Below are 21,247 nucleotides of genomic sequence, written 5' to 3'. Positions count from 1 at the left end.
TATATTTATATACAAATACATTTATAGCATCAAGTGTACATTGACCCATCTCTTGTATTTTGTCCTCATTCTGATTTCACTTGTAGTGGGGTAAATTAGAACTTGTCCTGGCAAAGTCGGTCAGTTTACAGTGGTATAAAATGAAAATGCAAGAGGAAAAACCAGGTCCATAAAGATTTTTATGCTTATAATACTATAATGATTTTTATAGTCCTTACCTACTGTGTTTGGGTTTTTATATGAGAAAGGATGGGTATATATGTCTTTCATAGAAGTTTGTGCCAAGATCATACCTTTGGGCTTTGGATTTATTTTTTTCTTGTAGTGTCAAACAACTCCTTGCAACATTTCCTTTCAACTCCTCTTTGGTAAAGAAATAGGATAAAGGTTTGCAAGGAGAGGAATATATGCAAGGGATGAAGGTCCCAAACATCTATACAAGCAGTATCATGCTCTAAAAACTGTCATTCCCTCCTTGCTGCCATGCCCTTGTAAGATTTCAATATAACTTTTCCCTGTTTATAGCATGCAATCTCCTACTTGAATTATTTAATCACAAATTAGTAGTTATTTCTTCTCTGAAATTAATAGGTCAATTTGTACATGAAGGTAATGTTCTCCTGTTTCTATAGAAGCACATTTCCTGAAGGTTACCTCACTGACTCATGTCTTTAAAAAGTGTGTCATACACTTCTTTGAGAATACACTGCTGCTGTGAATCTTGTGCAGCTAGTCGATTTTGGTTGTTAATTCAGTCGGTTTCTTTTTCCTACTGATAATTTGACTGCGAGCTAGTAAAAGACTATGTTGGGATTTATTCAAGGTAGTTGAAGCGATCCTAATAGCTCCTGGTATTCAAGAGGGAGATCCTGTTTGTCCCTGGTTCAGTCCGATCTTGGAAATGTTTCCTGAGTTCACCTGACAGGTTACAAATGTATACATTTTCTTACTTGTAGCACTCAGTCATGGAGCCAGCATGAAGGATATCAGAGAACACACAGCACACAATTAGGTTGGCTCAAGCTGCCTGCTAGCATCTGTGCAGTAAAAAAAAAAAAAAAAAAAAAAAAATCTCACTGCTAGAGCTGCACTTGATTGTTTCAGTCATGAACAACCAGAGTGCAAGTAACCCACCTTCATTTTTGGTGATGAGAAGCTTTAGCAGGATGGGAATCTGGGGACACCTCCTCTTCTCCTCTCCAGTGCTCTGGAACACTAGAGGGAAAAAAGGTCATAGTGCTTTAAAGACTTCTAGTGAGGGACTGCTATATCCTGAAGGGAGCAACAGTGTCAGGTGAGTTAAGATAGAAAGAAGTTTCACAGCAAGGAACTGGTGTTTCACCAGGGCAGGAGTGAAAGGACATTCAGGTGGGGGTGAACAATTCCTGACTTTCTGGGTAACATTTCCATGATACAAAGAGAAGGTATCACAGTAACTCATTTATCATATGAGGTAAGAACAACTCAGTTTTTGAACAAGTATTTCTGGTGGTCTGACACAGCTAACTCTGCTTCAGTCTCAGAAAAAATACATACTGTAGACTGTGCAACCACACACAGATGATCATCATGACTAGCAAATGAAAATGTTTGGTGTTAGCATCATTTTTCATTAGCTAACTGGCCGTTTGCACTGAGGATTTTTTGTATGTTTCCCAAACACTACTAGAAGACTTTCTAACACAAATTGTGTTGAAAATGGGAAAAACAGAGATATAAGTAATGATTCCCATTGGCTCCAGAGCTGGAATAGTGTTGGTATTCTCAATGTGAATTTACTCCTTCACTAAAACACCTGAAGGGGAGAAGACAAAAACCTCTTTTGACATTCACAGAAAAGCTGTAGTGGTGCTAAAGCAAAAGCTCCACAATGAAATAGTTGCAAAATAAAAAAGCTCTACCACAATGGAATAGTTGCAGAAAACATGGCTTTACAAGCAGCAGCTACTAGGTACAGGGTTTCTCATTTCATACAAGTTTTTATCTGTAATTTTTATTATTATGTCATCTATTTAATTCTGAATAGATTTTAACAAAGCATGAGAATTGAGGACAAGTAGTTTGTAGTGAAAAGAGAAAATCAGAAAAAAAAATTGTGGCAAGTATCATATGGTTTTAATCTCATCCAGTGACATAATCTGCATTCATCCCGATTCATATTTTTAGTTGTGTAGATTTATAGCTTTGCCACTCAAACACTGTGGAACTGAACTTTGAGGACTGAAAAATGTTGTAGAGGAGGATTAAAGATAACCATATAACTAGGACAGATACACCAAAGCAAATGCAATGATCCTTTCACCTCTAAACTGTGGTGCTGGATAAGACCTCACAGATAATTACCAGATGTTAAGCAGGTTCTGCCTGACGCGTGACCTACGTGAAATGTTTGCTTTAAACTCTTCTGTGTAGTTACTGCATGGACACTTCCTGCCATCTGCAAAAGATTTTGGATGCTGTAACCGAAAGGGAAAATCATAAAGACACACATCAGTCACTTGCAGTTGACCTTTAGAGACAAGTTCAGGGGTTTATCAATAAGAAACCTTGTTGATTTGTTCCCCAGAAAAAATTAATAATACTTTATTCATTGTCTTGTACTTTCCATTAGCCTTTAAATTCACATATATTTCACGTTTACAGTATTAATTCTTTTAACATTTATGTGTCATTGTAAAAATGCCACTTCTCTTTCTTCCTACCCTGGCTGGCATCCTGACATGTTACTGGGACATTATCTTAAACCATTATCTTGTTCAGCTTGTGAGCATTCTTACAATGCACAGTCTCTTCCTGTTTCTATGGCAATTCATTCTTGATGGTGATCAAATGCATGAATTCAACAAGTCATTCTTTTCTGGAATGTGACTTTCTGGTGATTTTAAACTAAAAGCCAGTAATCAAAACCAAGCAGATCATAAATATAGTTCCCTTTCTGTGTTTTCCTCCCATCCCTATTATCTTGGTTCATTTCTGACAATCCAGTTTGCCTTGGTTACAACTTGATCAGGGACCTTATTACTATGACATGGCCTAACTTTAAATGTTGTCTACACCAAGCAAATTACCTGTCTGGCATACATTTCAAAACAAAAGTTATAATTGCATGCCTTTAACTGTATTAGCATGCATTTTAATATCTATTACTGTAGCATATGTAAAAAAAAAGCTAATCACCAAGGTTTTTTTTAATATTCCTCAGTTCAAATTAGCTAAGATATATGTCACTGATAACTGACACCTTGCTCATTGTAGATAAGGAAACAAAAGCCCAAACGATGATTATTTTTGTTGTATATTGACTCCCACATCTAAAATGCCTTGTATTTAAAATCAGAAGATGCATATTATTGGGGTGGGGTTCTTCAGTGTATGGGTGTTTTTATCTAAGGTAAAGGCTCTGCAGTTTAAGTTTCACTTCCAAAGTTTTCTTATCTATACAAAGAGGATAAAAGAAACCTACTACATGTATGTATCTCTCAGATTTAGGTAAAATGTGCTTGCCAAACTACCTGATCTTGAATTTAGTAAAAGCAAGAGATACCAGAAGAGGCAAGGTATATACAAGAGTTCAGAAGCCATGCTTTAGCACCTGTAAGCTGCCACAGCACTATGGAGCTGCAAGATGCATTTATTCAGAGTACAAACAGTATGGCCTCTAGAGTACTTAACACAGGATTTATTTAAAGCCAGATTAGCTCAAACATATTAAGGATTAAATGGAGAAGGATTAAATGCTACATCTGCAATGTTCTTCTAAGTGCTGTGACTTTTTTTCAGAATGTACATATTTAAACCCTAAAGGCTGTTTTATTTTTGTAGAAGGTGAAACACCTTGCCTTTTAGGAATCAGCAGCTTACTTTGAAACCTATATTGAGCATGTCTGGCAAAAACATTGCATGAAGACATGCAACACTGTCATCAAGATTAAAACAGCTGCCTGCAGGTTTAACTCCCTTTTTGTTACAAATTCATCCCTCTTCCATTAAGAAGTGATGGCAGAAGAGAGTAGGAAGGCTGAATAGTGGCCATATGATCTATGCTCACCTACTTGGCCAGCTAGTTATCTTTGCCCAGGGAAAGATAGCAGTCAATTTCTGCACTGAGAGAAAGTGCCACTCCTGTGTTACTGCTGACAGTGCTGAAGGTCACCTTCCCAATTCAGACACCATCGGTTGGGTTGCCATCCTACCCTCTGACCACATCTCAGAGCAGCAGCATCTGGCAAGAGGGTGTGTCAGAGGTCTACTGGCATGGATGTGGCTACAGAAACAGGGAAATAGCTCTTGCCCTTGTCAAGGGCTTGTTACCAACAGTGCAGTGGGCAAGAAGGATCAAAGGCGTTAGTTGCTGGAAGGCAGCGATTCAGCCCACAAAATGGCCTTGGGTTACAAACACACAAACAAAAGGGTCTTCTCCTGGCCCCAGACCTGGAAAGAGTCCTGTACACATCCATGAATCCATCAGCAGGAGGATTCAAATCAATAGTAAGGCTTGTGACAGAGAACTCATTGTCTCCTCCAAGGGATGGCAGGGGAGGCTTCCTGCAAGCAGCAAGCAAGACCTGGCAAGAGGGGCAGAAGAGGTGCACCACTTTTGTACATGATGTGGCCTTACACATCTAAATTAGATCTCCTAGGTGTCGGCAAAATTAGAAATGGATGTGAAAGCAGTTGCTAGAGTAAAATTATGCTCCTCCTTTTCCAAGCATAGCCAACAGGATTAGTTACCTGTACTGCAGTCAGAGAATGATGGCAGATTCTCTCTTTGAAGTTATTGATTACTCAGGGTGGTTGGTTTGTTTTTGTTTTTTTTTTTTCATTAACATACCATGTAAACATTGGGAGGCTCTTTGTCTGCCAGTAAGCTAGTTTACTATTTATACTCCCTCTACAAGAGGCCCTGCAGGCCAAGAGGTTCTTCCACTACCAGATTTTGGTGCACTTCGGTGGTCAGGTTTCCTGTGCTGAAAGAGACCAGCATTCATCCCCTATTCTCCCAATATAAATACATTCTCAAAAGTCCATGACCTTGACCTGAGTTGTCTTCAGACAAGAAGTTGTTATTTTTTTCAGACAGCTAGGGATTAAGTCTAGCAGAAACTCATAGCTCAGTTTCTAAGCACCAAGTGTTTCCTGAAGACAGGAAGGTAAGTGCTAAATATTGAGATGCAACAGTTACTGTTTTTCTCCTCCCCATTGAGCAGCTAACTAGAAAGAGCATCTGCCTGAAATTTGCCTCAATCAGTGCTTCGTCCTTAAAGAGCTTAATTATGGTGTTTGAATTACTGTAAATCTCTGTATTGAGTTGGAATAAAAATGCCTCACTCAGTCTCATCTATTTCCTTCACACAATTATGCATAGCTTTCTCTTATCCTGAAGAAAATATAATTTCAATTGGAAATTTCTGACACTCTGTCTTGTGTATCAGACAGCTGACAGACTGCCAAGCTTGTAAATTCTTCTGACATTCATTGAGAACAGCATTATAACTATTCCTTAAGTAGTGATTTGATGTTAATGCTGCTACCTAATGTCAAGGCAAGAAGGTGATAATATTAAAAAGAAAGTGTTTTCCATCCTCTGTGAAGACTATATTTTTCCACAAGTACCAATTTTAGCTAGGAACATAGGAATGGCATAAATTAGGGGAAAAAATGGAGTAGGGAATGAAGCATTTGGATGCCTGAGCACTTCATGTGACTGCTGCCTTTCTCCTTTCCTTAGGCTGAAAAATACTTAACTTCCTGTTTAAGAGGTTATTCTAGATTACGGTCAGGTCATTACAGCTACTGAAGTTTATTTTAGATTTAAACTCTCCAGTCTGACCCATTGCTCATCCTCAGTCCAAGCATTTCTCTTTTCATAAGTGTATGAATGCTAAAAGTGCAGAACCTGATCTTGTCCATACCCTGGCTGTGAGAAGCCCTTTCTGCCACTGACCTCAGTAGAGTCCCATCATTTATTTTTTTTCTTTTTCCTCCTTTGTAGCTGTCGTAAGTGTATTGTTCAGTATTCTTGGTCATTGGATGGAATTTTTATTTTTGTTCTTTTGTTTCTTTCAAGTACTCCCTGTGGGTCCATTATCAGCAATTAGCTATATACAGCTACGCTTTGACTAGCACTTAACTCTACAGTTCCTTTGAGAGTGCGAAAGCGTTTCATATTCTACATTAATTATAAAAGGAAGTATTTGTTTCTCTTCCTTAACAGGTGAAATGTATGCACTGCTCATAAAATTTTCATGAAAGTAATAGCTTAGGCCAGCATGACTAATATACTAGCAGTGCTTGTCTGGAGTCATAGTGAGACCCGGTGTCAAACAGAAGTTACTACCAGGAATTAAAAGACAGATGAGTTTAGGTCTTTGTTGGATAGGGGTGTTCTGATGCGCTGCAAATCAATTGGAAAGTTGACAAAGCAAATGTTCAGAATACTACTTCAGAGGCAGAACCTGCTGAAGGTCAGACTGCAAATAAACACAGTCCAAAAGCCATCTTAAATGTCTGCTCTCCTGTTAAAATAAGGAATAAAATTCTGTAATATACATGTACCAGTTACTAAACTTTAAGTGTGTTTTGATCATGCCTTCCCACAACTTTGTGCAATTATTTGCTTGTGTGCAAAGGAAAGTGTAAAGGTGGCTGTTGAGAAAGGACCATACAGATGGGGAAGCCGGGGAGAATCACCTGACCCATCCCAACAGGCAGTGCAGGAGTGTTTTCCCTGGTTCGTGGTTCATACAGCTCTGATTTGCAGGAGTTTAAGGTGCAAAGATGGGTCTCCTAATAAAGCACAATTTCTCTTGGAACAAGCCATTCATAAAACTTCATTTCCCCCTCTCCTTAAGAGTATGGACAGCAAAGTCTGCCTTCAGAAGTAAATTAAAGGGCTAATAACACAGTTGATTCAGAAACAACTCACTTGACTGATTGGGTTGTTCACTCTGGTGGCTAGTGTTAAGAATTTGGATTGTCCTGGTTCACTGACCTTGGACTGTTCAGTGAATTTTCCCCCAATGCTGCAATTGTTCCTTGTTGGCATTTCCTTTGTTCACTCCAAAACTAGTGCTTTTTTAACAGAAGCATCCAACAACTCATTATACTATAATCTCCATTTACTTTCCCACACTGTCCCAGGTGTTTGCATACAAAAGAGCTGTTCAGAGGACAGTGTTTCTATTAAGCCATCACTTCAGATGTTTCTTTACTCATTTCACGTTGGAATAAAAAGACATGATTGGAGACCCTTCCCATCAAAAATGTAAAACCAAAGGTTTTGTGTTTTCCATCATCTCTGTGCATGTCTTTGTCACTCAGCAAGAATTCAGCAGTAGCTGTCAGTAAAAACACTTGGGATTAAGTGAAAAATTCTTGGGGAAAAAAATGCAAACCTTCAAAATGTTTTTGATCTAACAAAACATACCTGATAAAACTTAGTTTAAATAATTGGTCCAAAGAGCACTAATGCGTTAGAGGACTTTGTTTGTCATTTAGGGAGGGTTTTTTTCTGGTTTTGTTTCTTCTCTATACCTCCCAGCCAAGAAGGGTGCAAAGGATTGAAGAAATTAGTGGATTCTGATCCAATGTTAAGACTTTCATGTTCCAAATAATTTGCATTTTTGGCAACTGAGAGAAGGTGACATTTTTAAGTGAAAAGCCCTAATTTTTCCTCTAAGCTGCACATCTGTTCCATTAGTTTCAGAAATGCTATGTGGGTGTGCTTCTTCCAATATCCTATAACTCACACCAAAATAATTAAATCTTTTACTGTGAAGACTTCTATTTCCATAAGGACAGAAAAATGGTTTATATTAGGGATATACTTGTGACCCTCTAACACTATAGTTGAGGCATCACTAAAAATTCCAGGAATAATGACTGAGCCCATATAGTATGCTAGATCAAAAATGCCCTTTTACAGACAGTATGAATAATAATATCTTTCAAATATTTTGTGGTTGGGTAACTGTGGTTTGCAGTTTTATTTTTAACTTGGAAATGTTTAATATTAAAAACAAATTTAGCTAAATTCTCGGTTCTACACGTAAGCTGATGTCAGTGGGACTTTTAATTAAACTCTGTTAACAGAGCTTAATGTCAAACAGTCCTTCCTCAGAATCTACTCCTAGAGGCTTAGAAAAGCAGAAGTAGGGGTAGTTTTCCTCCCTTCTCTGTTTTCAGCTTGAAGAAGTAGGAAAAAAAGATAGATGTATTAACTAAAAACAAACAAACAAACAAACAAAAAGATAAGAACTTCCAGGACAAAAATTGCCCAGCAGCATAAAAACAAGTAGGTTTAATACTGCTTCAGATTTTTTTTTCTTCTTTTTCTGAATTGTTGTAGTTAACTTGTTGTGAGAGCTCGTCACAAATCCACGCTCAGGAGGAGAGCAGTGGGGTGGGCACAGGCAGTGGGATAAGCAAGAAAGGGCAACTGGAGCCTATGGCCTGGGGTGTTCACCTTTGATGTAGGGCTGTGTAATGGAGTTGTTTACTCCTGCTCCATCATTTATGTGCATGTGTTTAGAGCTTTTGTAATCCAGTCCCTTCAGGAAGGGGAATGCAATGCTGACTGCACATTAGTTTCTACTATCAAGAGTCAAGGGATTAGCTTCTGTACTGACAGTCTGTAATAAGAAGTGCTCTGTAATTTCAAACCATAGCAGTACAATGTCACCTGATTGGCCAAGTAGACATAATTTGACAAAACTCAGCCAGAGAACTTGCTTTTGTTTTCCTCTGTGTTATGGTCCTGTGGAGAAATAGATCTGTGAATGGATCTGATGCTCAACACTTTCTCAAAGTCCTAAGGTGTCAGTGCATGTTTGCTCTCTTTGCAAGCTCAGTTCTTGGATGCCTGACTGCAAAATAGAATGAGGAAGGAGAAGTTATAGTTCATATCTTTGCTTTTATTTTGTTCTCTCACTGATCTACTTTTAACTAATACCTTGATTTTTGGTATACCTTGATATGCCTTGTGATCACCAGATCCAGTTATTCCAGTTGCTTTTCCAGTTCATATACATGTGAAAATCCAACTCATCTTAATGGGAGAATGCCCCTCAAATTATCTGGATAAATATCTGTGGATATCTGGATATCTGTAAAGCTGAAAGGTCACAGCAGCCTTGCAGCACATGTTAGTTCTAGGCTGAACGAACTCTATTTCCAGCATTTCACAGGTTTCACCCATTGTTTGGTTTAGACCTCTGACCCCTCCCACCCTTCCGTTTTTTTGGCAAATCTAAACTGCATCTTCCTTTGTAGTATGGTGTATTTTAACTAAGACATCCACTCAGTAAAAAAGTTTGGTTAAAAAAATTGCTTCCAATGGCTTATATGTAACACTCCTGGTAGGGTATGTCAAAATGAGATTTTCCTTTTACTTTGTACTTATCAGTACTGCTTTCTAGTTGAAAAGGCTCCCTGTTCAGTTTTAGTTTTCCCCTTACCTTTCCTGAATAACCTTTAGCTCATTTCTCTGCCCACATCCACTTGCTGGACCACTTTTCTACTTTAACAAGGTCATTTTGCATTTCAATTTTGTGAATTTGCAAAAGGCGTTTATGTGGGATCCATTGTAAAAGCTCTTCCTCTGAAAATGACGGATGCCAAATCACACCTACTATAATGAAGGAAAACTACCATTCACTCTGTTAAATCAACCACATCTGTCATTTTTAACATCCAACCCTAATTATGGTCTGTTTATCCAGTCCCATCTCCCCTTTCCACTCAGTGAGTGCAGCTGGCTGGGGCAATGGCCATGCTAAGTGTGCCAGATAATGGTAGGTCTCCTCCTACATTTTGTGATCATCTAAAATTTCAATTGTCATTAAAATGATGGCCAAAACATGGATTTTGCCTGTAGTCAGTCTTTAATCATCCTTTTAGGTTCTGCAAAATTCCTTTAATCCCATTTACCCTGAGATTAATAACAGACAGTTGAAAAGTGCAAAAAATAAGTTCAGACTCTGTGATTATTGAAACTATGGCCTCATATACAGCAGCCCATGGAAGCAAGAGAAAGCAAAGTATGCTCTGTCCTTTTACAGCAGTTAGCTTCAGGATGATGTGTTTGAAACAAACCCCGTGGCCTGCTGTGGGAAGACAGGAGGCAAAGAGCAGCATTGCCCATCTCGGGTTATGGAAGGGAACATAAGCCACAGATGAGCTTAGCATTTCTTGGTACAGTTCAGTCCATCCCTACACTAGCTATAGGTTTTAGGAAAAGGTCTTTGGTGTGTCCTGATAGCAAACCAATGTCTTCTGTGCCACAGCTTTGTGAGCAGAGGGTTTCAGGGGACTGGCAGCATGGCTCTTGGGCCTATATGTAACTCTTTTCAAGGATAAATTAAAAAGCTCTTTGCCACATTCTTCATGCTTTGATTTGCACAAGTGAGACCCTGCCTGCTCAGAGAAATTTAGAGAAGATTCAGAAAAAGCTTCTAAGATAGGAAAACCTTTCCAATACAGTTCCAAACCAGAAGACAATCAGCTGTTTGAAAGCAACCTCTGTAGACCAGATAATAAAGGAAAACTGAAGAGCCCTGTCATGGCTTCAGCAAACAATTCAGTAGCACTGCATGTAGAGCAAAACTCCTGCAGTATCCTCCCCACCCCCACCTGCGATGACATTCACAACCCGCTTGCTGTTGAGAAGGACTTTGCAGGGTAATTACACAGAGTAACAGCAGCTCCATGGCACCTATTTGCTGTGGGCAAGTCATGATTTGAAGCTGTCGAGGTACAAGTATCAGGCAGTGCAAAAGGGCTGGCTGAGACACGTAGTTAGAGTGAATGTCATAGAGATAATGTAAGGATCCGAGCAGGAAAGTGGTGTTCTGAGCTGCAGCAGAGAAAGGAAGGCACACGCTTGCCCATTAGCAACTCACCCTGCACTTCATCTGCATATTATAGCCATGCAAGCTAGTTATTATACCACTGTCATTTAGATTCCCCTGAAACATGACAGTCACTGGTAACAATATTAATTTTATCTGACTAGTCATTTTAAAACATTTTAGGACTTAGTCTTTACAGCCTGTGAATGGCACTCTGTAGTCTTCTGTGCTTTTAACAGAGTATCAGTATTACTGTTTCCCCTTTGTCAGCCTGCTCTAATGTGTTCTTTACTTATTTAGTTCCTGAAGTTCAGCAACAATGGAAAAAAGAATATTGTTAGTTGTCTTTTTGACAAAGTTGTTTACTATTGCCCAAGACTGTGGCCATAGTAAGGGCAGAGATGAATCACTACGTGTTTGAATGATATCACTGCTATCTGGAATACTTGCATGTGGTGCCTGCTGGTGACAGCACTACTCTGTTGTTTTGTTAAGCTCACCTTGGAGGGTCAAGGAATGTGCCCTTATATGTTCTCTTATGTCTAATTGCTGTGGCAGGAGTTATTCTTTTGCAATTCTTAGACCTCTGGTCTGTAGCAGTTTCTGATCATTTGAGAAGCTACCAGTCTCCAGAAGAACTGAAAGGGAATTTCAATCTAAAAGAAAAAGTAATGAGTTATTTTTTTCATATTCTATCCACCTGTATTAATACATTCAGTTAAAAAATTGGTATAGGCACTTCTGCAGCAAAAGGTATTGTATAACCCCACATTAGGCTGAGATTTTAGATATATTTTTTCAGTAAAGAAAGCCCCATAATATAGAAGCAGGTATCCTGCTGATATGAGAGTAATAGAACATAAATTCATGAATTATGGTGATAATGTCTGCCAGCACTGCAATAGGTGCTTTAAAAAAGATTCATGTCTATGCTCCTTTTTTAACTACTGCTCTCCTGGTTCTCCAGCTATTGCAGCAGGGCACAACTTACCCAATCTGATGATGAACTCTTGTTGAAATAGGTTGTCCCCTGCTCCCAGACATATATTCCTGTTTCCTCTTTGTCAGAGATAAGAGTCTCAGAGTGAGTCACATCTACTTATTGATCCAATGGACATCTCCTAAGTGTTGATGATGACCAGATGGAATGGAAAACAGCTTTGGACATGGGCACTGGGTCCAGTCCTGGCAGCAGCTCTCAGGCAAAATAAAGGATGTAGCTTCACATCATGCTTCATGTTCTTAATTATCCTGCAGTGTATTTCAGTGGCCATTGAACATCATAGGCCATGGTCTTCCATCTGCCAGGAATCCCTTGTAGCATAGCTTTTGTGATGTGGCAGCTCAGGAGGGATCATGCTGCCATGAACAGCAGCTTTCTTCTTCACACTCCACTGGTGCTGTGGTCCTTGAAACAACCTTTTAAAAGAAGATAATATAAACTATTTGGTTGTAAGGGAAGGGGGAACCATGACCATTGCTGATTTCTTGTATGGGGACGGACACAGGGGGGCAACGCCAAGTGACAAGTGGCAGGACTTCTTAATTGCCTGTAGTGCTGCTCCTGTGGTGAGGGGCCTTCTTTTGGGTTAGAATGGCAGACAGCAGCTCCTTACAATTTGGCATATTGATGCTTTTCTACATAGTGTTATTTGGCTTTAGGATTTTCCTTGAGGTGCTGGGATGGCAGGTTTAAAATTAGGGTTTATTTTCCTACCACCAGCCCTTCCCTTTCAGCACTGCAAGGGTAATATTATGGTCTCCATGCCAAAATGCCTCTACAGGAAACATTCATGGTGTTGCATAATAAGGTTCTTCTTTGGAGCAAAATCCACTGATATGGAATCAGGTATTTATTTATCTTCCCCAGTTTTTAGCCTGGTTTGTTTCAGAAAGGTGCAGAAATGCTGCTTTCAGAAGCCAGAGCATCAACAAATGTCAAAGGCACAAGTGCTGCTGGCAAAAGCTGCTGGCCAGGCCCCCTCCAGTGAGCCCTGAGAAACACTCTTTTGTTTGTCCCACAGGCGACCAGCCAAGAACTAGCTACTCAACACACAGCTGGTTCTACTCTCCCTTACAGTAGGCACAGAGAAGGCTACTCTAGCCCAAATCCTCTTTTCAGGCCACGTGGCAAGCTCAAGCCATTCATTCTTTTGTGCAGCTGCTTCATGATACAAAAGGAACTTTATTGTGGATTTTACTCCATGCTAATAGAGCCAGTTGAATTCCCTTAGCCAGTTTTTGGGTATAGTGAATGCATCACTGGCCTGTAAAGGCAACTGATTAACACAGTATCACCTAATCCTTCAAGCAAGGAAGATAAAGCTGGGTTTTAAATACTGACCTAAGAAGTCATTTATCGAATCATAAAATCATAGAATTCTTTGAGTTGGAAGGGACCTTTACAGGTCATGTAGTCCAATCCCCCTGAAGTAAGCAAGGACATCTTTAACTAGAGCAGGTTGCTCAGAGCCACATCAAATCTGATCTTGGATGTCTCTATGGATGGGGCCTCCACCACCTCTCTGGGCAGCCTGTTCCAGTGTCTTACCACCCTCATAGGAAACAACTTCTTCCTAATGTCTAATCTAAATCTACCTTGCTCTAGTTTAAAACCATTGCCCCTTGTCCTGTCACTACACGACCTTGTAACCAGTCCTTCCCCAGCTGTCCTGCAGGCCATCCTCAGGTACTGGAAGGCTGCCATAAGGTCTCCCCAGAGCCTTCTCTTCTCCAGCATGAACAACCCCAAGTCTCAGCCTCCTCACAGGAGAGGTGTTCCAGCCCTCTGATCATTTTTGTGGCTCTCCTCTGGACACTTTCTAACAGGTCCATGTCCCTTCTTGTGCTGGGTGCTCCACAGCTGGACACAGGACTCCAAGTGAGGTCTCACCAGAGCAGAGTAGAGGGGCAGAATCACCTCTTATCCTTGATTATTTTGACTGTCTCCAGTTAGGTACTTTTAACAGCATTTTCTCTATTTCAAAATCAATGCCACAGTCCAGTGGCAAAGAAGGGAATGATTGGAACCACTCGCTTAGCTCCCTGGGCTTGCTTAGTCACTGTACTGTCTGATTGCTGGGTCTGACTGTAAAGAAAATGTTCATAACAGGTTTAACCGATGAGATTTCCTTTGAAAAGTCTCTGTGATGTTTTCTGGAGGTTAAAACCAAGACCACCGTCAAAATTTTACTTTAAGCCTATACTGATTCCTTTGTCCAGCTCTGCCACAAGGAGTCCCTCCTTTTTAGGTCACTGGTAGATGAGCACTGGTACCTCTGGCTGTGTTTCCTCTCCCCATCTGTCTGCTGGATGCTTTCCTCTGCCTGCCATGCCTCAGTTCTTCCTACTCAGCTCCAAAGCAACTCCAGCAGTGGCTAAGCTGCCACACTGGGCTTTCTCCTAGAAAGGGTTTCACCCTAGCAAGGGTGTCGGAGGGTGCTCCTTTGGGTAACTGCCCTACAGCTGTAAGCAACAGAAAATGCAGCCCATCAGTTACCTTGGGCTGTGCAGCAGCAAAAGGGATGGCAGTTTTTCATTCAAAAAGCTTGCAGTGGTACCCAATGATAGTCACAAAATGCTGGAAACTTAGGAAGCCTTTCACGGATAGCAGTGACAGAGGCAAAAAATCTCTATAATACTGTGTACCATCCCATGCTTTTGAAAGAAAAGGTTTTGCCTGGTTTTGTGCTAAAGTAATAGCAAATTTGTGTTCGTAGAGTAACAAAATGACCTCCTGTATTAAAAGCATTGATTACCGAGAGTACCTCCTTTATTTTAATTTTAGTTTTGTTAAAAGAAGGAACCAAGAAGTTCTGAGGGATTATAAAATAGTCATACCTTTTTCTTTTCTTCTTTAGATAAATATATACAGATCACAATTTTCTTTAAATTCTATCTGAGGATGTTGGATGTATTTCTGAACTACTGTGTGAAGTTTCACTGCTATAACAACATGAATGTTTAATTCCCTATTTACAGCCAGTGCGGATTTCCCATACAACGGTCAAGCTATAGGAGATGGAGTTAACAGAAACTCTGCCATTATTGGAGGTAGGAAGTCTGTCTGCTTTTCTGAGATACTTTGCAGAATGACTGTTATGGCTGAATTGCAGTTGGGACCATATTCAAGCTATTTGTCAAAGAGTTATGTGGGAAAACTACAGCTGAACAAAGTTAAACAGAAATTTGTGTAAGTCTGCTGAGGCACATTGTCCTAGTGAAATCGTTTGTTCTCACTTACATTGTCCCCTGAAATTCAGTTTTAACCAAGTCAAAGTACTGAAATTCATAATGCACATCCATGTGGGGAGCTACTTTGCAGTAGTTGCTATATGTTAACAGAGTAATTAATTTATATGAAATAGCATAGATATTTTTGTAGTTACAGTAGATTCAATGTGATTCTATGTCAAACACTGTTTGCTCCATCTTTGACAAAAGTCCCTCGTGATCCAGCCTTGGTTTTTAGGGGTCAGGTACTGCTATAATTTATGTGCCAGAGAGTCTCATTCAGTGTGATAGGTGATGTTACATAATACTGGAATTAGAACTTTGAATTAGTGTTCCAAGAATAGATTCTGGCCAACTGCCTCCAGAAATAAGGATCCTGATTAATTTTATGCACACATGCAATTTTCTCTTCCCTGCCTCATAGTGTGGGACTATTGCACCATAATCCTCCTGAGAGAACATTGCCACTGCATCAAATTCTGAAGGCATATTAAAAAAAAAAAAAAAAAAAGAAATTGTAAAGATCCCTAATAGCTTTTAGTCAGTTCTAAATGCATATAAAATTATATACCGGTGGAGGGTTTTGTCCTGTAAAGCAACACTGAGTATAGCAGTACACAACCAGGTTTAGAGTAGTTGCCTGGGTTTGATTTGATATGTTATTCTTCCTTTTTAATTTATATTTTTATTGCTACTTAAAACTTTTCCTTAATACTTTGAAACCTTACAATACTAGATGGGTAGCGTTGCATTGCTCAGAAAAATTCAGGCCATATCTAAAGAGCCTGGCTGTCCAACACATCAGTTAACGGAAGTGGCATAACATAATTCCAACGGATTACAAGATTTTTTTAACCTGAGAATTTTATAATGTCTTCATCCTGGAAGATCCTCACGCCTGTGGAGAAGGGCCAAAAGAGGAACAGTGCTGTTTTAGTACCCAGATATGTATGCCTAAGAGGGTAAGATACATGAGACTTCTCCATAACAGGGCTGAACCCCAAGCAGACTATTACAGGGGGAGCAATTAAGGATAGCTCTGATGATAAAGCAGTTAAATCTGTAATTAGGAGGAGCCAGTGCCTAGTGGGTGGAGTGAGCCAACAGTGAGCCAAGCCAGTTTTTAAGGACATGTTGAGGGGCTTCATGAAATGAAGCAACTCTGGTGAACTGCCCATGTAGCTTCAACTCAGCTCAGAGGAATTGGGGGATTCTTTCTTTGTGCCAAAATCTGTAGGTGTTCTCCTCAATAATGGCACCTTTTCTTTTCTCCTCTGCATAGGTGTCATCGCAGTGGTGATCTTCACCATCCTCTGCACCTTGGTGTTCCTGATCCGCTACATGTTTCGCCACAAGGGAACCTACCACACCAACGAGGCCAAAGGGGCGGAGTCAGCCGAGAGCGCCGACGCCGCCATCGTGAACAATGACCCCAACTTCACGGAGACCATCGACGAGAGCAAGAAGGAGTGGCTTATTTAAGCCCACGGGGACGGGGCCTGGGGTGGGATACAAGCTGGGCCAGGGTGGGACTGGGCTGACTCTTGCAGTGGGGAGAGGACACTCTGCGTTGGACGCTTGAGCACACCTATGGTAAAAAGATCAGCACAACTGGAGGAGCAAGTGACAGGAAAATACCACTGAGACTGGAGGATAAAAAGCATTTAAGAAAAAATACTTTTTAATATTGATTTACAGCAAATCGCCCCTTCCGTATCCAAACAACTACAAGAAAGAGCAGTTTTTCAGCTTCAGCATTGGTTAAAATTTTCAGTAATACCTGTCTATTTCTCTGTATGTTTAGAGGTGTTCTGGATACCTGCGACAAGAAACGGGGCTGGTTTTTTACATTTTTTAAAAGCTGTTTAAAATGTGGGTAGTTCTGTCCTGAGAACAAATGGCAGACCTTTCTTCCCGGCGTTGTGTTCCTTCATGGCTGACCGCTTCCCCACAGGCTGCCCCCAGCCCTGCACCCTGACCATGTCACCGTTCTTTTTGGTGACATTGAACCGAGGGTTCAGGGCTGGGGTGGAACAGGGGGAGTGAGGATTAATACAAACCATTCCAGTTTTTCAGTGTGTCATCAGCTCATGCCAACCCTGGCTGGATCCATCTTCTTGACCCAGACACTTTGTTGATTGCATACGATTCTCATCAGCAATGTAAAAATCCTGTTACTAGTACTACTACTACTACCAGAGAGGATGTTCATGAAGCACAGGAAGCTTTGGGGGGATTTTATTATTTTGTTGGTCTCTGAGGGAGAATGATGCTGTGTGTCTGTAGACCTAGTCTGTTCCTGTGTCTTGGCGATGGCACTGGTGACCTGGGGCACGTGCCAGTTCAAACCCACCTCTGCCAGTGGCATATTGGCATATACTGTATTTAGGTGTAAGCTTTGGAGTAGGGAATTAGAGCCAGGCTTTCTTTGCTTCTGTTTCATTTTTATAAGCTGTCACAGAAATATTAATACAGCTCTAGTCAATGCATTTGAACCCACGGGCTTCACATAATACTTTTTTTCTAACTCTAGCATAACAATTTCTTCTTTAAATGCTTAGTTTCAGTCCCTTTGCAAGGAAAGCCTCTGCTGGCAGTGTCCACACAGGCAGGAAGGTGAGGCAGAGGAGGCTTGGAAACTCGACACAGAGAGGAGGTGGGAAACACACAGCACACAGCAGAGAGATACTCTTCAATAGGGAGATTCACCTGAGCTACTTTGCTGTCCATGTAAGGCAGTTTAAGAACAGCAAGGCCAACGCCAAGTGCAGCACTGCATCCCACGTCCCCTCTGGGACCAGGGAAGATGCAGGTGTTGCCTGAGGAGTAGGCAGCCAGCTTGCAGGAGAGGCAGAGGAGCAGCCTGAAGACCTAATATCTGTTGATAGCAATAATGTAGCCTTAGCTTGTCCTCTGTAGAAGAGTGGCTCTCCAGCAGTCTGATTTAGTAGGACTTCAAGGCTATAATGGGCAGTTTTTGCAGTGGAACAGAATGAAGGAGTCTGCATTATAGGGCATTTGCTACGTGCTAAAAGAACAGAAATAATACTAAGAATTTATCTTTTAAAATATTTATGTTCATGATAGTCCTAGATTTGCTTCATCTTTAATATTGCTGGGTTTAATGCACAGATTTAATCTAATTTTGGTTACAAGAAAGATTTATTTTTCACCCAAATCTGCCATCTCCTACACTGAGCAGAGCTGGCATCTTTAATATTCTTATCTTTTTGGTTGTATCTTTCATTATTCTAGTTGATGCTTTAAAATGAAAAAGAAAAAAAAAATCACAGAGGGAAAGAAAATATTGTATTCTTTACAGACAAGAAATTTATAAGCACAATTTGTGAGACAAGGCCAGACAGTTTGGGTTTTAGGGATGGTAGACTAATGTCCTCTTCTGGGTTCATTGAACACATATGTCAGAGCAAACCAAGCCCATTGATTTCTTCTGTTTATAGTTTTGGAATTAGCATACAAAAATGTTGCCAGTTAAAAAAATAAATAGCTGTTGCTCAGGTTACATTATATGGCAGAGGGGTTCAGGCAGGCATAAAAATCACCTCTGCCCCTCTTGTGCTCTGCAGCCTTTTGCCTTGCCTGAGGTGTTAACCTCTCCCTCTTTTCTGTGTAATTGAGCAGATGAATTAGCCTTGCCTGCACCACTAACTATTCAGCAAAATACATAGCAAGCACAGATATCTTTGTAGGACTGAAAAGGCATTCTCTTTTCTATGTTATTTTATGTTTAATTTGATTTTGATGGTATTTTTGTCCACTCTGAAAAATGTCCTTGCCTGCAGGCTCAAGTTATCAGGAAAAGTGAATATAGCATCATTTGCAAAGATTGGGATTTGATCTGCAGCAAAAAGTTACTTACTAATCTGAATTTAATGTTTGAGAGGAGGATCAGATTTATGTACCCTGGGAGATTAATCCTCTACTGTTTCTTATGGGAGAGACAGCTTTTGTAGCCACAGTGCAAGTTTGCCAAATGCTTCAGCATGGCACTAGAGGGAAAGGATGGCTTGGTCTCTGTGCCTAGCCTAGTCCTTGGTGTAGCTAGGGACAATTGTCTGTGTTGTGTTAGTAAGGCCTGTGACATCTATTCACTCATTTTCAAAAAGATTACCAGCTAATCTCCCACAGCCCTGTCAGCAAGTATTTCTGGAAAATAACCTTTGACCATTCCACATGCCAGAGTTGAAAATTAGCATTCTAGGTTTGAAAAACAGGTTTTAAATTTCCAAAATCAAGTTGCAAGCATCTGCACCTCTCTGTTGACTGGACACCATGGACCTCTTCATGTAAAGTTCATTAATGCTGTGTTACAATGTTGACAATCTTCAGTCTTGTCATTATTTTCATGATACAGGCACTTCCATAACTCTAGAAAGTATTTTAATTATTAGAATTCTTGTTTCTTCTAAAACTGGACCTTAGACATGATATTGTAGACTAGCAGCTGGTCTCTGTATAGGCATTTGGTGACTGTAGGTGAATTCCTGGCTGTCTGCTTTGTATTTCATTTTTGAGAATGGCATATGCTTTATTATAGGCAGTGGTCATTCAGAAGCATAACTGTGGAGCAGGAGCAGGCCCAGAGAAGTAGTTCTGTATTTTGCTATCACTTTATCTATTCTGAGACTTTCTTCCTCTGCACGCCTATTATTGAAGGTTGAAAGTTTACTTCACCCACTCTTATTTGTGCCAAAAATCCATGTTGTTTAAGAGATACAATCCATACGCCTGTAGTAGGAAAATCTGTTGAACCCCTTCAACAGGGGAGCGTGGATCTTGCTTTTATAAAACTCTGTACTTCCCCCAAAGAATATTAAAATAATCCATCTTTTATGACCTCTTTTTAGCTGCTTCATCTGTTTGAACTGTGCAGAAAAAAATGTAGCCTCTTGTACTGGTTGGGGAATTGAACTGAAGTGTCCTGACTGTGTTTCTGACAGACTCTTTCCTGACTCCACAGGCAAAACTGCCTCCAGTGGTGGGGAGAGCAGGACTGGATTGGAGACTAGGGCTCTCACTGTTAGTGAAATAATGTAAGCAATATTTCAGATCCTCACTCACAACACATGCAGACCACCACATAATGAATCACAGAGCTCCAAAGACCCAGAATGTTGGAAAGCTAATTTTGATGTCAATCCAGCCTCGAAGGGAAATCCACAATCCAATCTGGCTGTTTTGCATCAAGTCTTTCACACACTGCTTATCCCATATTTACTGACATAAAATTCAGATGTATTAAATAAGAAAATTAATCTTTAATTGGTGCTGGAGAATTTCTGCTTTGTATTTCTCCTTCTCATTTTAAACTTTGCCTATACTTTTTATATCTCTGCTAGCAGCTACCATTTCAAAGGTATGACAGCATTTTAATATCATGCTCTAGGTAGAACGATGTACACGAAAGGTTGGTCATCATAAATATTTTAGTAAGACTGCCAAAGCAGTGGTATATCTGTACATGTTCATTGTAGTGATAAGAATTCAGTTTAAGAGTCTAGTAAATAATTACAGTTCAATTAAAACAGTGTCCTTTAATAGCAGATGCATCTACTTTCCAGGATACCTGTTGAAATGTGAGGCTATCTCAGCTGGACAAGCAGTAGATTGTAATATGGTTTATTCCTTGGACAATTTTACATTCCAGCAAGCATGGTGATCCTGAAAATATGTCATTTTTGAAAAGTGGATCCTAAATCACATTTCATTATCCATCTGAGAAACAAAACAGATACCTTGCCTTCTAAAAGCTAGAGCATGTAAACTAAAATGGAAGAAGGACAATGTGTATGTATGCCTGATATCTTCTGTGAATGTTTTTCCTTTTAACTAAAGCTCTACTAGAAACCAGAATGGTAAATTTAAAAAAAAAAAAAAAAAAAAAATTAAAAAGAAAGAAAGACATTTGAAACAGTTTAAATTTTACTAGCAGCTGCTTCCTCATACTTTGTATATTCTGATCATTATCTATATTTTTTGCCTTCTCTAGTAGCAGGAAAGGATTGGACAATTTGGAAAGGACAGAAGTTGGAAAGCCTTGTTAAGAAAAGAACCACAGTACAGGAAAAAAGGGACTTCAGAACAAGGTTATACATAAGAAGAGGGGTTGTTAAAACCAGGGAAAATTTACTGAAGTTCAAGTCTGT

General features: G+C 40.0%; 1 protein-coding gene across 1 annotated transcript; it reads left to right on the top strand.

Moving 5' to 3' along the window:
• Window positions 1-14,828: 14,828 nt before the first annotated feature.
• On the top strand, window positions 14,829-16,562 carry LOC103779523 (contactin-associated protein-like 2; the record flags this gene model as incomplete). Its single annotated transcript, XM_008947155.1, has 2 exons — window positions 14,829-14,900; window positions 16,363-16,562. Coding segments are annotated over 2 exons (272 nt in total), but the record flags the coding sequence as incomplete, so codon positions are not given.
• Window positions 16,563-21,247: the final 4,685 nt, after the last annotated feature.

The sequence above is a fragment of the Merops nubicus genome, unplaced genomic scaffold (genome assembly GCF_000691845.1).
Source record: "Merops nubicus isolate BGI_N331 unplaced genomic scaffold, ASM69184v1 scaffold7459, whole genome shotgun sequence".
NCBI lineage: Eukaryota > Metazoa > Chordata > Aves > Coraciiformes > Meropidae > Merops > Merops nubicus.
Note: the sequence above shows the minus strand (reverse complement) of the source record. Positions and strands in the feature narration are given on the sequence as shown.